Source organism: Amia ocellicauda, chromosome 15, assembly GCF_036373705.1.
Source record: "Amia ocellicauda isolate fAmiCal2 chromosome 15, fAmiCal2.hap1, whole genome shotgun sequence".
NCBI lineage: Eukaryota > Metazoa > Chordata > Actinopteri > Amiiformes > Amiidae > Amia > Amia ocellicauda.
The window spans coordinates 5036633-5055234 of NC_089864.1; the positions used below are offsets into that span (position 1 = coordinate 5036633).

General features: G+C 43.4%; 2 protein-coding genes across 3 annotated transcripts; one reads left to right on the forward strand and one right to left on the reverse strand.

Moving 5' to 3' along the window:
- The first annotated feature begins 2543 nt into the window (after window positions 1-2543).
- Window positions 2544-12735, forward strand: LOC136771931 (roundabout homolog 3). Of its 2 annotated transcripts, XM_066724510.1 has the most exons (6): window positions 2544-2629; window positions 6962-7252; window positions 7848-8132; window positions 8683-8979; window positions 11140-11181; window positions 12152-12735. In XM_066724510.1, the coding sequence occupies exons 1-6, from the start codon at window positions 2557-2559 to the stop codon at window positions 12319-12321; spliced, it is 1158 nt and encodes a 385-aa protein (XP_066580607.1). In that variant the 5' UTR covers window positions 2544-2556; the 3' UTR covers window positions 12322-12735. The 2 variants fall into 2 exon arrangements, with proteins under 2 accessions (XP_066580607.1, XP_066580608.1); XM_066724511.1 differs by lacking the exon at window positions 11140-11181.
- Window positions 12736-16787: 4052 nt separating this feature from the next.
- On the reverse strand, window positions 16788-18583 carry LOC136772039 (cadherin-related family member 3-like). The gene is made up of 3 exons (XM_066724713.1): window positions 18478-18583; window positions 18334-18382; window positions 16788-18231 (listed from the first exon to the last, which is right to left on the reverse strand). The coding sequence occupies exons 1-3, from the start codon at window positions 18568-18570 to the stop codon at window positions 17834-17836; spliced, it is 540 nt and encodes a 179-aa protein (XP_066580810.1). The 5' UTR covers window positions 18571-18583; the 3' UTR covers window positions 16788-17833.
- Window positions 18584-18602: the final 19 nt, after the last annotated feature.

Genomic DNA, 18602 nt, shown 5'->3' on the forward strand with positions numbered 1-18602 from the left:
CCTTCGTACAACAAAGGAGGTGGTGTGGTCAGGTAGCATAGTCGCCCCTAAGCACCCACTAGGGTGTGACGTGTATGGACGGACAGGAGGGAGGGGGATGGTGGAAGCATACTATGCTCACCATACTCTGGGAAAAGTAATATACTCTGCTGATTCCAACACGAAGATGTCCAGGAATTGATGGACCGAGCATTAACTATTAATCTCTCGTCCTCGTGGCCACTGGAGAAACCTCAAAATCAATTTCCCCGGCCTTATTCCTAAATGTCTTGCCTGTGTGGTCATCATTGACCACTTTTCCTGACTGTTCTGCCACCATGGCTGCCCACATCTTCGCTTCTGAGGTTGTCCCTCGCTGGGGCGTGTGTCGACAACTCAACTCTGACCAGGGCACGCATTTTACGAGCACGGTTATGAAACTCGCTTGTCTCCTTCTGGGTGTGAAGCGACGTTTTCACATCCCATACCATCTTCAGAGTAGTGGCCTGGTGGAACGTGCTAATCGCACTTTTAAGGAAAGCCTGACCTCTCCTCACCACCGGGAAGTCTGGACTGTTGCTCTCCCAGCTGTCCTTTTATAAACTGCATGCCTCCCTGTCACATCAGACTCCGCTCTCTCCTTATGAGCTCATGACGGGCCGTACAATGCAACTTCCTGCTGATCTTTGGGGCCCTACAACTCCTCTGCCCCATTTAAAGACTACCTCCATGACTATGCCCGTGCCCTCTCTACGCACCTCTTTTCCCTTCTTCAAGATACTCGGGACCAACTATGTATTCGTGATCTAGAATCCTCTCTTTCTTCTCCCTCCCTCCCTCCCTCCCCCTGGGAGCCTTGTTGTGGTTAACACCCTCACACGGTCCTTCTCACTACAGCCTCGTCTGTCTGTGTGGACGGCAGGGGAAGGCGGGGGGGTGCTGGGGGTGCTGGAAGCACTGGTCTCAAACCAACAGCACAGCAACAGTTAGCATATTCTCTCCCCTCTGAAACCTATATATGTCAGAATGCTTCCTGTAAGTGGCTTTAGCAATTGTTCTATCATTGGCATCACACACGCATACTGCACACGCTTCTGCCCATATACCACATCCCATAGCCACACGGAGGCCTTTAACTCATCCGTCCCCGCCACCAATGGCACATATTGGATTTGTGGCCTCAGAGCCTATTGGGTCCTTCCAGCAAATTTCACAGGTTGTTGCTATTTGGAACATGTACTGCATATCCTGCCTTACGCAACATCTCCACGTTCCCAGGCATCCCTGTCATCCACCTGTTAAGATGAGGAGTCCTATGTGACTAACTCTGTCCTTGTCTATAATTAATGCTGTCTGTACTTGACGTTCTTTATATAAAAATAGGAAAAACAAATATCCAGAATGTCTGCACCATATAAGGAGTAGTATTATGTGTTATGATAATGGACAAATTCCTGGTCTGCCCTGCAACTAGATCTGTAACGCTGTAATATGTCCTAAGGAGACTTACATGTCTGAAGAGATTGGAAGAGATTCCGTTGCGTCATGTACTATATCATATAAATGTGATCATATTCTTCTGAGCTGCTTTTATTGGCAATAAACTTCTATGTTCACATACTTTTGGTTCATCGGACTGACTTATTGGGAAAATCCATACTCAGATAAGAGTTGGATTCAACAGTGGGGCAATGCTCCAAGGAGGGGCAATACTATGTAGGCTGTGAACTCGCAGCTCTCCATTTTTGAAAGCATCTAGACCAATCATGGATCAATTATGTGAGCTCACATTGTGAGTTTTAGAAAGGGAAGTCAATGGATGCCTGGGGCTTAAATCATTTAGGATGAAATTGTTTCTCAGATGCTATTGGGACACACAAGCTAAACGCTTCATCTGTCATGGATACAAATTAAACTGTAGAACATTCCTGGGTCTGTGTGTCAGTTGGAAGCTTCTGAAATGATAACATATCTGCGTTTGCACAACATGCCTCCTGTTATTCAGGTATCAGTCTGGTCGTGTGGTATCAAAGATTTACTCACAAGGATACTGCCCACTTCAGAAAAATAAACCCTGACCTGGTACAACAGGGACTCGTGCTCTTTGAAATAAATATCTGGCGAGAAAAAGACAGGTGACCCTTAATGAGCTCCTGCAGCAGGTTATGCAAATGAAAATCAGATTCCAAATATTCAATATCCAAGGCAGTGACAAGCAGACACAAACGTGGATCATATCTATGACCTCCCCTTACAAAACAAGCATAGATTTGTCAAACACCATAAGAGATGTATGATCCTACACACACACCTGTACTGAAGAGTCACTACACACACACACCTTCATCGATGAGGGCAACAATTAAAAAGGAAACAGAGCTACATATGCTGGACACAGAGTCCTACCGAAGGCTCTGACGAGAACAGACTGAAGCCATAATCTCTGACCTCTGTTATGAGCTGATGTCATGTAAGATTCACACATCTACCAATGCATGTAAGGAAGCCCAAAATACAGGAAGCACTGCTGTGAAGAGGAAGTGTGAGACTCTCAGTCCACACAGACGCATCGCAGACATGGAGGGTCTCGGCAGAGCTGCAGTGTGGCTCCTGCTCTCTCTCCTCACCCTGGGGACACACGGACAGTCAGGTAAGGGACAGGGATCTCCACCAATCAGGGGACACGGACACATGCAGTGTAGAGGCCGGGTCACAGGGAGGGAGGGAGGGAATCGTATCTGTGTGAATTTGACACCGGAAAGGACAAAACCTAGTCAGTGAACTTGAAGACTGGCACAGGGAAGGAATTGTTGTGTTTAAATTTATTCTGTATTTAAAGTCATCCAAATTCACACAATGGCTGAAAGAAAATGAGGTGTGTGATTTTGACATGGACACAATATAAAATAAATAAAAACAACTGCAATACTTGACGAATGGTGTTACAAAGAGCATAACTATATATTTTGAGAAGGATCTTGAATGATCAGACTTTACTCACCTGCCCTGTTTGTTTGTGTAAAGTGTTTTACAAATGCACTGAAAAGGGAGGCCTGATCTGAAGCTGTGCTGAGCAGATCACTGAACACCACCGCTGCAGAGGAAGGCTGTGAACTCATTACAGTAGCACTGTAGGGCAAACAGATATAGCATACTGTGCACTACATATGGACTTGTGTCTTTACTGATCAATGCATTTTATTGTGTAGTTTTGATCATTATTCCCCTTGAAGTAATTAAAAGCATTATTATCATTAGTAGTACTGCTAGTTGTTGTAGTTGATGTTGTGGTGATTATCATGCAGAGTAAAGGGAAGTTGGCATTAACAGGCCAAGATCACAAGGCTGTGAGTGCTCAACCAGAAGCGGCTCAGGGACGGCAGAGATGTGCTTTCACTGCTGCTGGAGTCAAGCGGGTGCAATGCAAAGCTAAAAATCACATCAAAACTGACATACAATGCATTCTGTTACACATCGATCTGATTGAGTCCATTTCACTGACCGCTCGCCTGCAATCCCTGTCTGTGGGGCGATGTGCAAGCCTCGCTTTCACCCCAGTTTCTTTGCTTTCGATTATTTTTTCGTTACGAGTTTTGGCGCTGTTTTGCCATGAGGGCGGGATTTACAGGGAGGCTTGGATCATGGCTCTACATTGGTCCAGTAGGTTTGAGTGACGGTTCTTCCTAACAAATTTTGCTTTTGGTATAATTTTTTTTATACATTTTGTTTCGATTGTTTATTTTTTGATCTCAACATCAATTTTTTCTCAACTTTTTTTTTGGTTACAATATTTTTAGTTTTGAATTAATTATTTATGGCGCTAATTTGAGCCCATAGTGTTTGACGAGAAGATTCTGCGCAGAACATGTGATCTGTACGTCATCACACATCACTGGATCTGCGCAGAATCGACAGCGCCTCGACAGAAGAGTTCGCCCAGGCCTCCTCGGTGTTGGGGATGTGCAGCTTGTGAACTGAGGTGACATTAATGTGAGCTAAATTGTGAGAGATGTGCCATTATTTCCCGACCCTATCTAATCCTCCCACACAGAAGTTTAAAAATGACATGAGTCCAGTGGTGGGCGGTAGTACCGGTACCAGCGATACCTGAATGTAGCGGTTCTGATAGAGTGGACTGGCCCTGCAGTCGCGGTACCACCGGGAGACGAACAGGCCATCTTGCATTGCGTGTGCAGTCTGAAAAACTGAAGCATCAAGTCGAGCGACCAACATGTTCCTTAACTTGTAAAACAACAACAACAAAGTAATGCTACCTGTTTGATTTGGGATTATTGTGGTTTCTTGTGCACTGAAGAGGGCCGGACAGAAAGCCAACATGCAGAGAATTATATTCAGACAAAAGAAGGCAATTCAATTTGTTCAAGCAATGATCAGATTGACTTTCGGACCTGTTTGCAGAAGTCAAACAGCACACTACCACTAGCATGATACATATTATTTCCCCTTTCCCATAGGTGTAGCTTACGGTGTAATGTGTGGGGACTAGACCCCTAATTTTTTTATTTGTGATTTTGCTGACTAAAATTTTGCAATTCATTATTTGTTAGTTCTCTTAATTCTGTATTGTGCAGTTTGCTTTCTCAATTGCTGTGTCAGAATAAGAAAGTTATTTATTTACACACTATTTCTTGAAAAAACCAAAACTGTAAAACATGTTATGATTCGTTGTTTTAATGGAATATTAATACGAGTAAAAGGATTTCAAAATTACCAGGATCTCAATTTGTTTTATTACTGTTCTGCTAGTTATTTTTTCTAGTGGTATCCTGCTAGTATCGCGATTAGTAAAATTAGTAAAATTGGTATCTTTGAGCAAAATTGTGGCATCGCCCACCACATGAGTCAACTCAGTTGTGATCAAAGAAAGGGCCAGGACTGTCCTTGCATCGTGGCAAACACAAAGGCAGGATTGGCTGTGATATGATGGAAAGCTGTGTGCTGTTCTGCATGTAGAGCACTCGGGTCTATACCAAAACCCAAGCCCTTTCAAGTTGCTACAGACACTATTGAAATTATTATTATTATTATTTTTATTTCTTGGCAGACGCCCTTATCCAGGGCGACTTACAACATAAGTGCAAAACAAAATGCAAAAATACAGAGAAGTACAAGGCATCAATTACAAATTCAATTTGGCTAAAACAGCAATTCAAAATACATTTTACAAATTCCAATTTACAATTTACACAAGTACAGTAAGACTTCCCTGGACGGTGAAAGCTAATTGCTGTCAAGATGTAGGGTTACAGGCGAGGGCTACGGGAAAGGGAGCAAGGAGGAGAACAATCAAGAACGCGAGGAGCATAATAAGCTGAAGTGCTGTCTAGCAGGGATGGGATTTATTGAAGGATTTAAAAAATATATTTTTCAATAAACCTTTCTTTAAAAAATGCACTAGTGTACATGTATTGATTTATGTCATGTAGCTTTTGTCACAATGTAGTGATAATATTTTGGGCTAGTAATGTTTTAGTTTGGCTAGTAAAAATTTCAGGGCAAAAATCCTTCAGTTGCAGCCCTGTTTCTATTATTAGTTGAAGAATTTGGATACTTTAGTTAACTTTGTGATAATCACAGTGTTATCTTAACTGCTGTGGTAGCCTAGTCTTATGCTAGTTGTCAGTTGATTACATTGAGTAATATTTCATGCTGTCTTTCAGTGTAGCTGTATAAACAAATGCATTAAGATGTTATTAACATGTGAATTCTCTGTCAACTCAAATGCCGCCGTATCCAGCCTTTACTTTAGAGCAGATTCCATGGTGTCTTATGTACACATTGTCTTGTTTTCCAGTTTCACACTGTTTCTTGTAAATAAACCCTGTGGACATGAAGATCGAATTTACGGATTATTATGTGAAGGCGTTTATCTTGCTGTCAGAATATGCACAGAAATGCATACGGAGGACAGTCCTGGAGGGGACAGAGAGAGAGATGGGGAGGCAGGGTGAAGACTCTGTATAGGAAAGTTGAAGAAAGTGTTTTGTGATAATTATATAATGTTTTATATTAACACTAGCATTAGAAGTACCTTGTATACAGACTGAGCAGATTAACTTTAGCAGGCTAAGCAAAAGGTCAACAAGATTCATTTGTTAGAAACTCCTGTCAGCAATAAAAGATCACACAGTGCCGAACTAGCCTACAGCTGTTTTGTTGAAAATCTGTTTGTGACTTAATTGTTTCTCCAGATAGGCAGGAACTGTTTCTGTTAATGAGCGATTGACACTAGGTAAATGACGACCGTGGGATCACATCTTCCTAGTGCACATCAAAGACAGACATCTGCTTTTTGGATCCATCACCTCTTCACGGGAGGACAGATCGTAAACGGACCCGGAATTGTACCTTCTGATTGGATGAACGACCATAAGATTTCACGTCACTTTCCTATAAAGCTGCACTCATGTTTGCAAACATTAAGTTCTCACTGTAGGAATTTTCCTGACGTGGGGCTTCCAAGCCGGCTTGATTAAAGTTCTATTTGCTTTATCTCGACGACTTCTCCACTTATTTCAGAGACGGTTCTACACAGGGTGGGGCAGAGAAAGAGGGAGATAAAGGGAGATACAGGGAGTCAGGGGGGCAAAGACAGAGTGGTGGGGTGAGAAAGTGGAAATGAGGAAAGATAGACAGATGAAGCCAGAGAGAATAAGAGAGAGAGGAGGTTAGAGTGAAAAGAAAGTGATAGCAAAGGTAACAGGGCAACAGAGAGAGAGAGAGCAGAACATGTATGACTATGTAAAGGGATACCCATTCACTCCATCAATTACTCCTTCATTCAATCAATTCCTCTCTCACTCTCTCATTCACTCCATCACTCATTTACTCCCTCACTCCCTCAGGGTATTAATATCTGCCTGAACAGATACTGAGGCAGAGCTGGCTGTTAGACAGTAGTCTGGTGTTGTGTGGGTGTCAGTGCAGTAATGATGTTCATCTCCACACTTTGTCTCCACAGGGCCAGTGAAATACACTGCAGCAGTGGGAGGACAGGTACTCCTGCACTGTGGGACCTCAAGACTTCCTTCACACAATGAGAGAGTGCAGTGGACAGTCACTAAGGGTGGTGCTGATTTCACTGTAGTGACCAGAGATGAGAATGGAGCTGTAAATAAAGGTGTTACTGATCCACAGAACAGATTCTCACTGCTCAGTGACGCCTCCCTTCTGATCACTGCTCTTCAGCATGGAGACGCTAGACAGTACAGCTGTAACCAGAAGCATGTGGCAGATCTGGAGGTGGTGAGAGGTGAGCAGTTAAACATGATCTCTCTCTCAGTGCGTGTGATCAGGCACTGTTGTCTGTGTGGTGTTGTGAAGTTGGCCCTCCAATTCTACACTGATGCTTCTCCAATGGAAGGGTGTCACATGTGGGGTCGGGACACAAGATTTCTCCACCAAAACTTTTGATCCAGAATTCCTGATTCACCAAGATGGCCAACCTGTAATACAGTGTACAGTTGTGTTAATCCTGAACAGTGTTATTAGATGATCCATTAGATATTGTTCCTTAAACTTCGCTTATTTACCATAGAAAGCAAAAGAGAGTTAGTCCAGTTCAGTCACCTGGAAAACTTCACCTTCAGTGTTCAGCAATCTCAGACATATATACAATAATTAAGTGGATTACACATTGAACAATTTAAATATATATCAAATATTTCAAATATTATAAATATACCACAAATTTGGGCAATTTTGATGTTTGAATAATATAAGCATCATACTTGCAACCATACATTAAAGACATATGGTTGTGCTATATAGGGTTTTGTTTGTGATGTCCAGTGTGTCTCATTAGTCTGTATCAGCCTCTCTGTGACCCTGAGCCCCTGTTTCCCCAGAGAGAGTCTCAGTGCCTGAGGGGAACCGTCTCTTCCTGAACTGTAGTGTCCCTCCTCCAGCAGAGGGCAGCACAGTGCTGTGGACACACATGGTTGCTGGAGGCAGCAAAGAAATCATAAAGGTGACAAAGGTGACATTAAAATATAATGGAAATAAACCTGCAACCACACTGAATTACCACCAGTTTCCTGATGGCTCTCTATCCATTAATAAAGTCCAGCCAGTGGAAGCTGGGCAGTTCTACTGTGATGGTCAGCATGTGGCAGATGTGGAGGTGCTGACAGGTAAGAGTGTGGATGATCAACCACTGACTATCAGTGTGTATTAATGAGTGGAAACAGAGACAAGGATAAACCAGTCAGTCAGTGAATGTGTTAGTCAGGGTTAGCACTCTTACACTGAAGGGCTGTGAAATGTCAATGCCTGTGTTGCACATATATATATATATATATATATATAGTCTGTATTATACTGAACTATACACTGTGCTATACATTTGTGTTTGATGATTACTGTGATGTTTATTTTCCTTGCATATAAAACACAGTGTGACGTATTGTGTTTCACTCATCCTCCATCCTGTTCTAACAGCATCTCAGAGCCCAGACTCCTCCAGAATGAAAACTCAGCTTCACTGGGTCTGTGGTCCATCAGTGGACAGGAGCCCGATGGTCTCAGTGTGCGCTCAGCCCTGCTTGGTTCAGCCCTGTTCACTCACTGCAGAGCCTCGGCCTCTTCACCTGCTGGGAATCAGGCAGCTGCGCCCAGGCCTTGTGTGTCTGCAGTGTTGGGGTATCTGATCACTGGCTTGTTCATCTGTTGACTTCTCCACAGGTCCAGCTCACTACACTGTGTCAGAGGGGAGAACAGTACTGCTGCCCTGTAATATCTCTCAGCCTCCTATACCCAGTGAGAGAGTCCAGTGGACATTCAGTAAGAGTGGCTCCAACTCCGAGACAATCCTGACCAGAGACGAGAAGGGAACTGAAAAGAAACCTGGTCAAGATCACAGGTTCAGCCTATTGTTCCCTCCTACTGACCTCACCCTGGTGATCAGAGCTGTCCAGCCCACAGACTCTGGGCAGTACCTGTGTAACACTGAACATGCTGCCCATTTACAGGTGATAAAGGGTGAGTCGTATAATATTTAATTTCTCTTCTCATCCTGTTTCTCTTCCTGGTATAGAAAGTTAACAGTTCAGAGTTGATTTCTGATCCCCATCCTCCTTCAACACTACAGTCTGTTCTCGAACTACTTCTCCTCCTATGAAGGAGATCAGGTACAGCATTGTAATTGAATTGAACAGTTCAGTCTGCATTGCCTCTAGGAGGATACAGACCAGAGAGCTGTGTGTGTTCCTGAATACGCCTCTCAATGAGGGTTGAACCACGGCTCACTGAGCCTCACAGGCTACGGGTTCGATCTCATCATAGTTTGGCCAAGAAAAAACTCTGCCATTGAACTATCTTCATTAAAGCCCCAGTCTCAGTACTGTCAGACATGTGAGCGGTTAAAAACAGTGTGTGTGTGTGTTTCTCTGTACAGGTTTTTGTGATTTATGGGGCCATTCTTTAGGTTACAAACTGGTAATTACAAGGTTATTATGCTATAAATGTGACTTGTGGGGACTTTGTCTAGAGTCCCCATGAGTCAAAAAAAAAAAACACACTAAATGATGTTTTATTGAAAATGTAAAAATTCATAAAGTTTTTGTGAGGGTTAGGTTTAGGGGATAGAATCTATAGTTTGTACAGTATAAAGATCATTGTCTATGGAGAGTCCCCATAATGATAGCAAAACAAATGTGTGTTGTGTGTGTGTGTGTGTGTGTTTCTCTGTTCAGTGTGTGTGTGTGTGTGTGTGTGTGTGTGTGTTTCTCTGTTCAGTGTGTGTGTGTGTGTGTGTGTGTGTATGTGTGAGAGTGTTTGTTCAGTGTGTGTGTGTGTGTGTGTGTGTTTCTCTGTTCAGTGTGTGTGTGTGTGTGTGTGTGTATGTGTGAGAGTGTTTGTTCAGTGTGTGTGTGTGTGTGTGTGTGTGTGAGAGTGTTTGTTCAGTGTGTGTGTGTCTGTGTGTGTGTGTGTTTCTCTGTTCAGTGTGTGTGTGTGTTTCTCTGTTCAGTGTGTGTGTGTGTGTGTGTGTGTGTGTGTGTGTTTCTCTGTTCAGTGTGTGTGTGTGTGTGTGTGTGTGTTTCTCTGTTCAGTGTGTGTGTGTGTGTGTGTGTGTGTATGTGTGAGAGTGTTTGTTCAGTGTGTGTGTGTGTGTGTGTTTCTCTGTTCAGTGTGTGTGTGTGTGTGTGTGTGTGTGTGTGTGTTTCTCTGTTCAGTGTGTGTGTGTGTGTGTGTGTGTGTGTATGTGTGAGAGTGTTTGTTCAGTGTGTGTGTGTGTGTGTGTGTGTGTTTCTCTGTTCAGTGTGTGTGTGTGTGTGTGTATGTGTGAGAGTGTTTGTTCAGTGTGTGTGTGTGTGTGTGTGTGTGTGTGAGAGTGTTTGTTCAGTGTGTGTGTGTCTGTGTGTGTGTGTGTTTCTCTGTTCAGTGTGTGTGTGTGTTTCTCTGTTCAGTGTGTGTGTGTGTGTGTGTGTGTTTCTCTGTTCAGTGTGTGTGTGTGTGTGTGTGTGTGTGTGTGTGTGTTTCTCTGTTCAGTGTGTGTGTGTGTGTGTGTGTGTGTGAGAGTGTTTGTTCAGTGTGTGTGTGTGTGTGTGTGTGTGTGAGAGTGTTTGTTCAGTGTGTGTGTGTGTGTGTGTGTGTGTGTGTGAGAGTGTTTGTTCAGTGTGTGTGTGTGTGTGTGTGTGTGTGTGTATGTGTGAGAGTGTTTGTTCAGTGTGTGTGTGTGTGTGTGTGTGAGAGTGTTTGTTCAGTGTGTGTGTGTGTGTGTGTGTGTGTGTGTGTGTGAGAGTGTTTGTTCAGTGTGTGTGTGTGTGTGTGTGTGTGTGTGTGTGTTTCTCTGTTCAGTGTGTGTGTGTGTGTGTGTGTGTGTTTCTCTGTTCAGTGTGTGTGTGTGTGTGTGTGTGTGTATGTGTGAGAGTGTTTGTTCAGTGTGTGTGTGTGTGTGTGTTTCTCTGTTCAGTGTGTGTGTGTGTGTGTGTGTGTGTGTGTGTGTTTCTCTGTTCAGTGTGTGTGTGTGTGTGTGTATGTGTGAGAGTGTTTGTTCAGTGTGTGTGTGTGTGTGTGTGTGTGAGAGTGTTTGTTCAGTGTGTGTGTGTGTGTGTGTGTGTGTGTGTGTGTGTGTGTGTGTGTGTGTGTGTGGCACAGGCTTGCACTCTTGACCTCATTCCTCTGTGATTCTGCTCTCAGGGAGTCCTGGACACAGCAGCACACAGAAGACTCCCACAGCAGGTACTGAGAGCGTTTACATAACAACTTCATTCTCTCTCTGAATGCAGACAATGTCTCTTTGGCGAGTCCGACTTATTCACAGACCTGCTGGTGCTGCGATAATAGAAATGCTGTCATTGCCCCAGCGACAGGCTACGAGCTAGAGTTTAAAGTAGCGCAAGCCTAAGTGTTTCGTTTTATTTTAACCTTTAATGCCTTACTGACAGACCAGCAGACGTGCAGAAGCTACAACCCAATTCTGACACCTACAGGCAGATTAATATAAAGGAAATGCTTTTCCTGCAGCAGCTGCCTGTCTCTGCTTCCTGTACTTCACAACACACTGACCTCCAGGCAGCAGTGCTCTTGTATTGGGGTGTCATGTAAGCTGCTACCTGTTTGAATCCACTAAGTGCTTATTTTCAGAGAAAGAGCGAGTCTTAAAAAAAGGCAAAACAATCTGTGGTTTGGATGACAGAGCTGCACATAAAATGCCAGCTGGTCAACGGCACAGGCTCAGACACGTTTCTGAAACCCCACCCTGATGACCAGAGCTGGACAGCCAGTTGTCTCGGGGCGGCACCGGCATCTTAAGGCACATGCTGCCTGGTCTCAGGCTCAGAGGGTTGAATCTCATCTCATACATCCAGACCTGAATTTAAACTTGTACACCCCTAAGTCATGGCAATAACTCCAGTTCTCCTCAAGGCTGACTGCTGCCAGGCCTGGGTGATCAAAGACCAACAGGGCTCCCACGGATGAATACACAGCAGCACCCCCTTGTGGCCCTCAGGGCACCGCGCTCCTCTGTGTAAACGAGTGAGAGAAGAAGCCCCCCCTCGAGTCAGTGGACCTGATTAACAGCAGCCACTCTGACCTGAGCAGCTCTGCGTGTCCACACGGATAAAACCATCTCAGCAGCTGCAATTCAGACAGTCAGTCCTAATGGACAACTCTAATGTGCCTGTGCTCTATTCCTGCTCTCCTGCAGCGACTCCAGGGAGTGAGGACAGCAGCTCTGTCTCTGCGTCCCTTTTCCACACCGTCTACACCTCCTTCATCGCCTGTGGCCTGGCTGCCATGATCTCTGCGGTGATTGTGACCGAGATCAAGAGCCGACAGAGGGGAGAGAGCCAGAGGGAGCCTGGGGAGCTGCCATAGGGACACGGACATTAAACATCTACTTCTCATTGCAAATCTCTAGAATAAATTGATAGGAATACAGGAGGATGTCCTAGCAGTGTCTGAGGGATCTGGTCTCAGTGTCCCTGCAGGTCAAGGCTCCTCAACTCCAGTCCCTCAGAAGTCCAGTCTAGCAGGTTTTAGTGTCCATTTTAAACAACACCACTACAGAGTCAGTGTTTTACCCTGGAAATAGTGGGAGAGCAAACCATGAGTTCATGGAGAAACTGAGGAGGAATGAAAACCTGAACATCCTGCAATAATCAAGGACTGAAGTTCATTCTAATTATGTTTTGCGTTGTTTTCATGCTTTCACTCTTTTGTGTATGTTTTTTACAATGTGTGTCTCTTTTGTAGCAGGAAATATGTCAATATTATGAGTCATAGAGACAAAACTCTGCAGCCTGCTTTCAAATTTGTGTTTTGATCATTGTCTCCCATTGACGCAGCCTGGTCTCGTTCTCTCTTTCTCTCTCTCTCTCTCTCACACACACACACACACACACATAGTCTAAACCACTATCATTGTCCTGCAGTCCTCCTCTTTCTTTTTCCCTCTCTTCTGTACCAAAATAACTCCTTCAATCTCTCCTTCTCTTTCTCCTGTAACTCCAAAACTATGTCAAGCTCTCCTCTCTTCCCCTGCCTCAGTCTTCTGCACTCTCACATCACATCACTAGAGGGCCGTGTGAACTGAGTTAATATTACATCTGCTTTCACAGAGAGGTTGAACCTGAGCTCTGTTCCCTTCCAGTTCGTTCCTTTGGCTCGTTTATGACATCACTGGGAAATACACCTTTGTTGGAAATCAATAGCTACACATCCAGATGCTCTGTAGCAGAAATCATGAAAACAGTTCCTCATAGCATGACTTGAGATCACAGAGACAAGAAGGTAGTACAGTCAGTGTGTGTCCAGGTGTATATATACAGTACAATACAGTCAGTGTGTGACTCTAGGTGTATATATACAGTACAGTACAGTCAGTGTGTGACTCCAGGTGTATATATACAGTAAAGTCAGTGTATGTCTCCAGGTGTATATATATAGTACAGTACAGTCAGTGTGTCTCCAGGTGTATATATACAGTACAGTACAGTCAGTGTGTGTCCAGGTGTATATATACAGTACAGTCAGTGTGTGTCCAGGTGTATATATACAGTACAATACAGTCAGTGTGTGACTCTAGGTGTATATATACAGTACAGTCAGTGTGTGTCCAGGTGTATATATACAGTACAGTACAGTCAGTGTGTGTCTCAGGTGTATATATACAGTACAGTCAGTGTGTCTCCAGGTGTATATATACAGTACAGTACAGTCAGTGTGTGTCTCAGGTGTATATATACAGTACAGTACAGTCAGTGTGTGACTCTAGGTGTATATATACAGTACAGTACAGTCAGTGTGTCTCCAGGTGTATATATACAGTACAGTACAGTCAGTGTGTGTCTCAGGTGTATATATACAGTACAGTACAGTCAGTGTGTGACTTGATTAGGCATCAATTGATTAGCTTTATTTTTTATTTTAAGCAACACATTTATTTCCCCCTCTAATAATATATCAAATGTATGTATTTAGTTTTAATGGAGAATTACCAGGTTCTACATATCACAAAATGTAGATCTTAAATTATTAAATGTAATTTACTTAAAGGAAACTCCACTGAAATTGCAAATTTTCTCGGGTTATTCTGTAAGTAGAAACGCATTCCGTTAGTTTTTCACGTCCAGCTCATACTATGTACCAGATACCAGAGATCGAGAAATATGCCGTGATGTCACGGGGGCGCTAGCTCTGGAGCTGCTTTGCTGAGAGTCAAAGGGGGAGATCAGAAAAGTCATGAAAATAATTAAAAATTAACATTTTAGACACGTTCAATGGTCCCATCACCATATTTTTATTCTAGATTTCTCAATACTATTATCATAAGATATTACTACCTTTTTAGACCTTAATCTCCAGAGTTCCCTTAATTGAATAAGCACCTAATTAATGAAGAACTAGAAATGTGTGCATATGTGATGGCCTGTGAATTTAACTAGATTGAGGGTGTCCGGGCTCAGGGTGGAGCACATTGCCCCCTTACATTAGTACACTGTGAACCTGTGCTCTACGAGTCTTAGAAATCCACCCCCCGAGTTCTTCATTCCTTTAAATGGGATTCACCATTCTGTTCAGCAAACCTACTGGAGTCCTCTCCTTGTTCACATCGTACATCAGGAGGGAATCCATTTAAAAGCAAACTCAAGAAAAGCGGCTTGCTTGTTGGCCCCTCCAGGATGAGACTGGAAGACCAAGGTTATAAATGAACTCACTCTCACACAGGTTAGAGACCCAAGCACATAAAAACACACAGAACAAATATTACAATATTCATCTGTATTCATTAGAAGACTCTAAATTAGGAAATGCTTAATTTTAACTTTTTGTTTTTTTATTTTGGAAATGAAGCATATAAACATCGGACCTGAAAGGCAATACAATCAATATATAGTTTGTGACAGAATTGGCCCTGTTTAAGTAATTTATGAGCAATAAAATGCACAAACTCACCACATTCCTGGAGTAACTCTGTCAAGAGAAACACACACACCCGAACTGCTGTGAACGGCTTCATTTCACGCTAGCTGCGCAACAGACCCAGGCAGGAGCTCTCTTGTTGTGCTGACAGTGAGGGCGCTTTTGCCATTCTGTCACTTGGAGATGTTTGATAGGAGTCTAGAAAGTGTATCATCAAAGGATTGGGTGTAACTTTCTTTGCTTACAGTGGATGGTATTTGCTTTGGAGGACATAAGCGTGGATCGTGTTGTGAGCAAGTTGTTTTTGCTGTTTTAACAAACGCTAATCTGCTACTGAAACACAGCAAACACAGATAAAAACCAGATTATACACAATGACAAACTCGTTAATGATGTAAGTAAACAGATGTGTGACATGCAAGAATTGTTAATCTGCCAGTAAATTTCAACCAATAGCCAACATATAAACGCAACATGTAAAGTGTTGGTCCCATGTTTCATGAGCTGAAATGAAAGATCCCAGACATTCTCCATACGCAGTTTGGAGGGAGTTTGTTCCAGTTCCAGCAACTTCGCACAGCCATTGAAGATTTGCGGGACAACATTCGGCAGGACACGATCCACAGCCTGACGTGTTGTGCTGCACAATATATATATATATATTCTTCTGACCTATAGATTCACAGTACTGCTCTGTCAGCTGGAATGTCCACCTGTTTTAGAATGTATAGGACATGAGATTCCTGTCTGAGAATCTATGGGGTTTCAGTGCAATGGAGGGCCAAGATGGGAGCTATGAATGGGAAATAGGCCTTATCAGGGCAGTAAGATCCAGTATTCATAGAAATCCTCTTTTAAAATGGTTTCTTAGTTTACCATTTTTTTTCTCCTATGGAGGCTAGTTTTCCATATCTGGTCTTTGCCACCATCTTCCTACTAAAATAAAACTGTAATTCATTAAATATTCACAAGAACAGTATTTTCTAAGACTCTTTTCTGCCCTTCTTGTTCCTCTGGGTCTCTTTGTCCCATAAATTATGCCTATGGAGGCCTGTATTTCTCATATGTACTGGTACTTCTGGTAAATAAACAACAAGGCATGTACTTATTGTTTATGAGTAACTGAAATGGTTAAAAAAATGATAATGAATGTAATACATATGCACACATTTCAAGGATGGAAATGGAAACCAGCTAAATTAGTAGAGTAGCAAGTCTCCAATCTACATTTGTGTCCATCCGGGTGATGGAGGGATGAACCAAACCCATCTGCAAACCTGCATGACTCAGCCATGAACCGTGTTCAGCTCCTTCCCCCTCGTGATGAAAGCAAATAACGGAAGCAAATACCTGAAATCACTCCTTCTTGACAGCTCTGCCAACTGTAAACACCATAACCAAGCAACGGTCCACTGGGCACACTGACCACACAAAGACCTGGCGTGGTTTAAAAACCGGGATCTGAGCTTTACACACATGGGCTCAAATGATGAAATTATATCTTCTGAATTCAGCTTCCAAGAGCGAACCTATACTCCCAACTCGACTGAAAGAGAGAATGAGTATCGCTTTTCGTAACTTGAACTCAGCAGTAATGGAAGTCGGTGTCCAGTAAGGAAGTGAAGTGAATGACTACAGATGAAACCTTTTGTCCCCAAGAAAGCAATGCTCACTTCAAACCCCATGCACTTGGTAAAGAATGCCACTGTACACCGAATAGGAGATGTGAAAAAGCACAAAGAATAATCTTGCACCTCTTGTACCTCCTGGAATCAGTACATGTACCACAATCAGAGGCGATATCTCTACTGTGTCTGTTTGCTATAGAGATTGTTTACCAACATATCAATAAGGTTCTGTACAGTTTGCTTTAGCATTAGTTATCTGTAACACATTGACAGTCAGTCTGTTTGAGCAGCATTTTTATTTCTTCATACACAAGGTTTATGTTAGTCCTGCTAAACCACTTGTCCAAAGCCAGTTTATCACCAGGTTAGATCCTGAAAATCAAATCATGTTTGATATTGGATATCATATTTTTAACACTGTTTTAAATGGACATGCAATAAAGGACAACATCACAGCAGAGCAATGTAAATGGTATTAGCTGAAGCTCAAGTCATTGTAAGGTAAAAAATATTTGTAATAGAAAGTGAAAGTTAGGAGTAAGATCTTTGTTCAAGAGAGTGTTATTATTTAGAGAGTGCCTCACATACACACGTCCAATACATCTGGAACAAAAGCATTCTCCAAGAAGTTGGGATGCACCGATATCAACATTCTGGGCCGATACTGATAGCCGATATTCATATAACACAATTGGTCAATAACGATGCCGATATTTTGCCTGACGAGAGCAGTCTGTTTGTGTTATCAAAGCCTTGCCTACTTTTATAAATGGAGGAGATTGGCCACATAAAAAAAGATTGACAAGCATTTCCTGCAATGTGATTGGCTGCATAAAAACAATGGCCAGTTTCTCCTCCCACATTCCATGGTGTTCAGGTCTGCAGCTACACCCTTCTCCACACAGCCGGCGTTCAGCGTAACCAGGCACATTCAACGCATATAAACAAAGCTATGGCACTTAATTACCATGTCAGCTTGTGCATGCCATTCATATTTTGTTAAAGGCACACAAGTAGAGAAAATCGGATGCTTATTTAGACGCAATAGAAGCAGCACTATCAGTCAGAAATATCAGTGACTTTAAAGCAATCGACCGATAGCCGATACTGTACAGTTTTGCCAATATCAGCTGATACCAATAGGGGGCCGATATATCGGTGTATCCATATCAAGAAGCATAATCAGTCATAAGTACATTGTGTATAAAAGGTGAATCACACGGATGAATGCTAAAGATTAGCGCGAGAGTGTTTCTCACTTCCCAGATCATTATGTCCAGAGGCAATGCTACCACACACTGACCAGCAGCTTCACCAAACACTGACGACAGCAGCTCCTAAACCTCGGATAAGTCCGTGGTCTCCAGCACTGCCGCCTGCGTGGGGGGCCGCTGGGCAGTGGACGTGTTCCTGGGGACCTCCTTGGGGACCTCCAGTCTGTCTCGTTTGCTCCTCTGGGAGGGCAGTGCGGTCCTCCGTCCCGTGCGCTGTGAGGTCGGGGCCACCTCCGGGCCAGAGCTCTCGGGTGCCTTCTCCCCGGCCGGGTCTCCTCCACTGCGGGTCCCCGGCCGTGCCTTGCCGCTGCGGCTCTTCTCTGGCACGGGGCTGGGTGGCTCCACGGGGATGATCAGGACGCTGCTCTCGGGCTGCTCGAGCTGCGGCTTTGTCACGATCTGCGTGTCCTTCCACCGCCGCGCGCCGGACTTGGTGTTGTACTCATAGACCTTGCCTGTGACTGAGAGTGAACGATGTGAGTGTGCGGGCTCTGGGTCATACTGTTAGTACAGACTGGTTGGTCATGTTCATTATGAGACATAGTAGTGTTGTTTGTGCTTACCAGGATCGACAGCTTCTCCATCAAAGACTGTGTTGATCTTGGTCATTTCCTGGAAGAGCAAGAACAGACATCATCAGTGGCTTTAAGGGATTTGAAATTGGCCAACAGTTTGAAAGCATCTACCACCCAGATAGAGCAACTTACCATCACAAGTTCTTTCTTGTGATTATTATCTAAAAAATATAAAATAATAGTGAGTGAATGAATGAATTCATGTTCAATCATATCATAAATCATAATAAAAATGTAAAAGTAAATGTTTAATAGGA

Excerpts from the sequence above, each read along its gene's own strand:
- LOC136771931 (XM_066724510.1), top strand. The coding sequence starts at position 2,557 with ATGGAGGGTCTCGGCAGAGCTGCAGTGTGGCTCCTGCTCTCTCTCCTC. Across the intron at positions 7,253-7,847 it reads AGATCTGGAGGTGGTGAGAG|AGAGAGTCTCAGTGCCTGAG; the intron begins GTGAGCAGTTAA and ends CTGTTTCCCCAG. Across the intron at positions 11,182-12,151 it reads ACAGAAGACTCCCACAGCAG|CGACTCCAGGGAGTGAGGAC; the intron begins GTACTGAGAGCG and ends GCTCTCCTGCAG.
- LOC136772039 (XM_066724713.1), bottom strand. The coding sequence starts at position 18,570 with ATGATTTATGATATGATTGAACATGAATTCATTCATTCACTCACTATT. Across the intron at positions 18,383-18,477 it reads ACAAGAAAGAACTTGTGATG|GAAATGACCAAGATCAACAC; the intron begins GTAAGTTGCTCT and ends TTGCTCTTCCAG. Across the intron at positions 18,232-18,333 it reads TGGAGAAGCTGTCGATCCTG|TCACAGGCAAGGTCTATGAG; the intron begins GTAAGCACAAAC and ends GTTCACTCTCAG.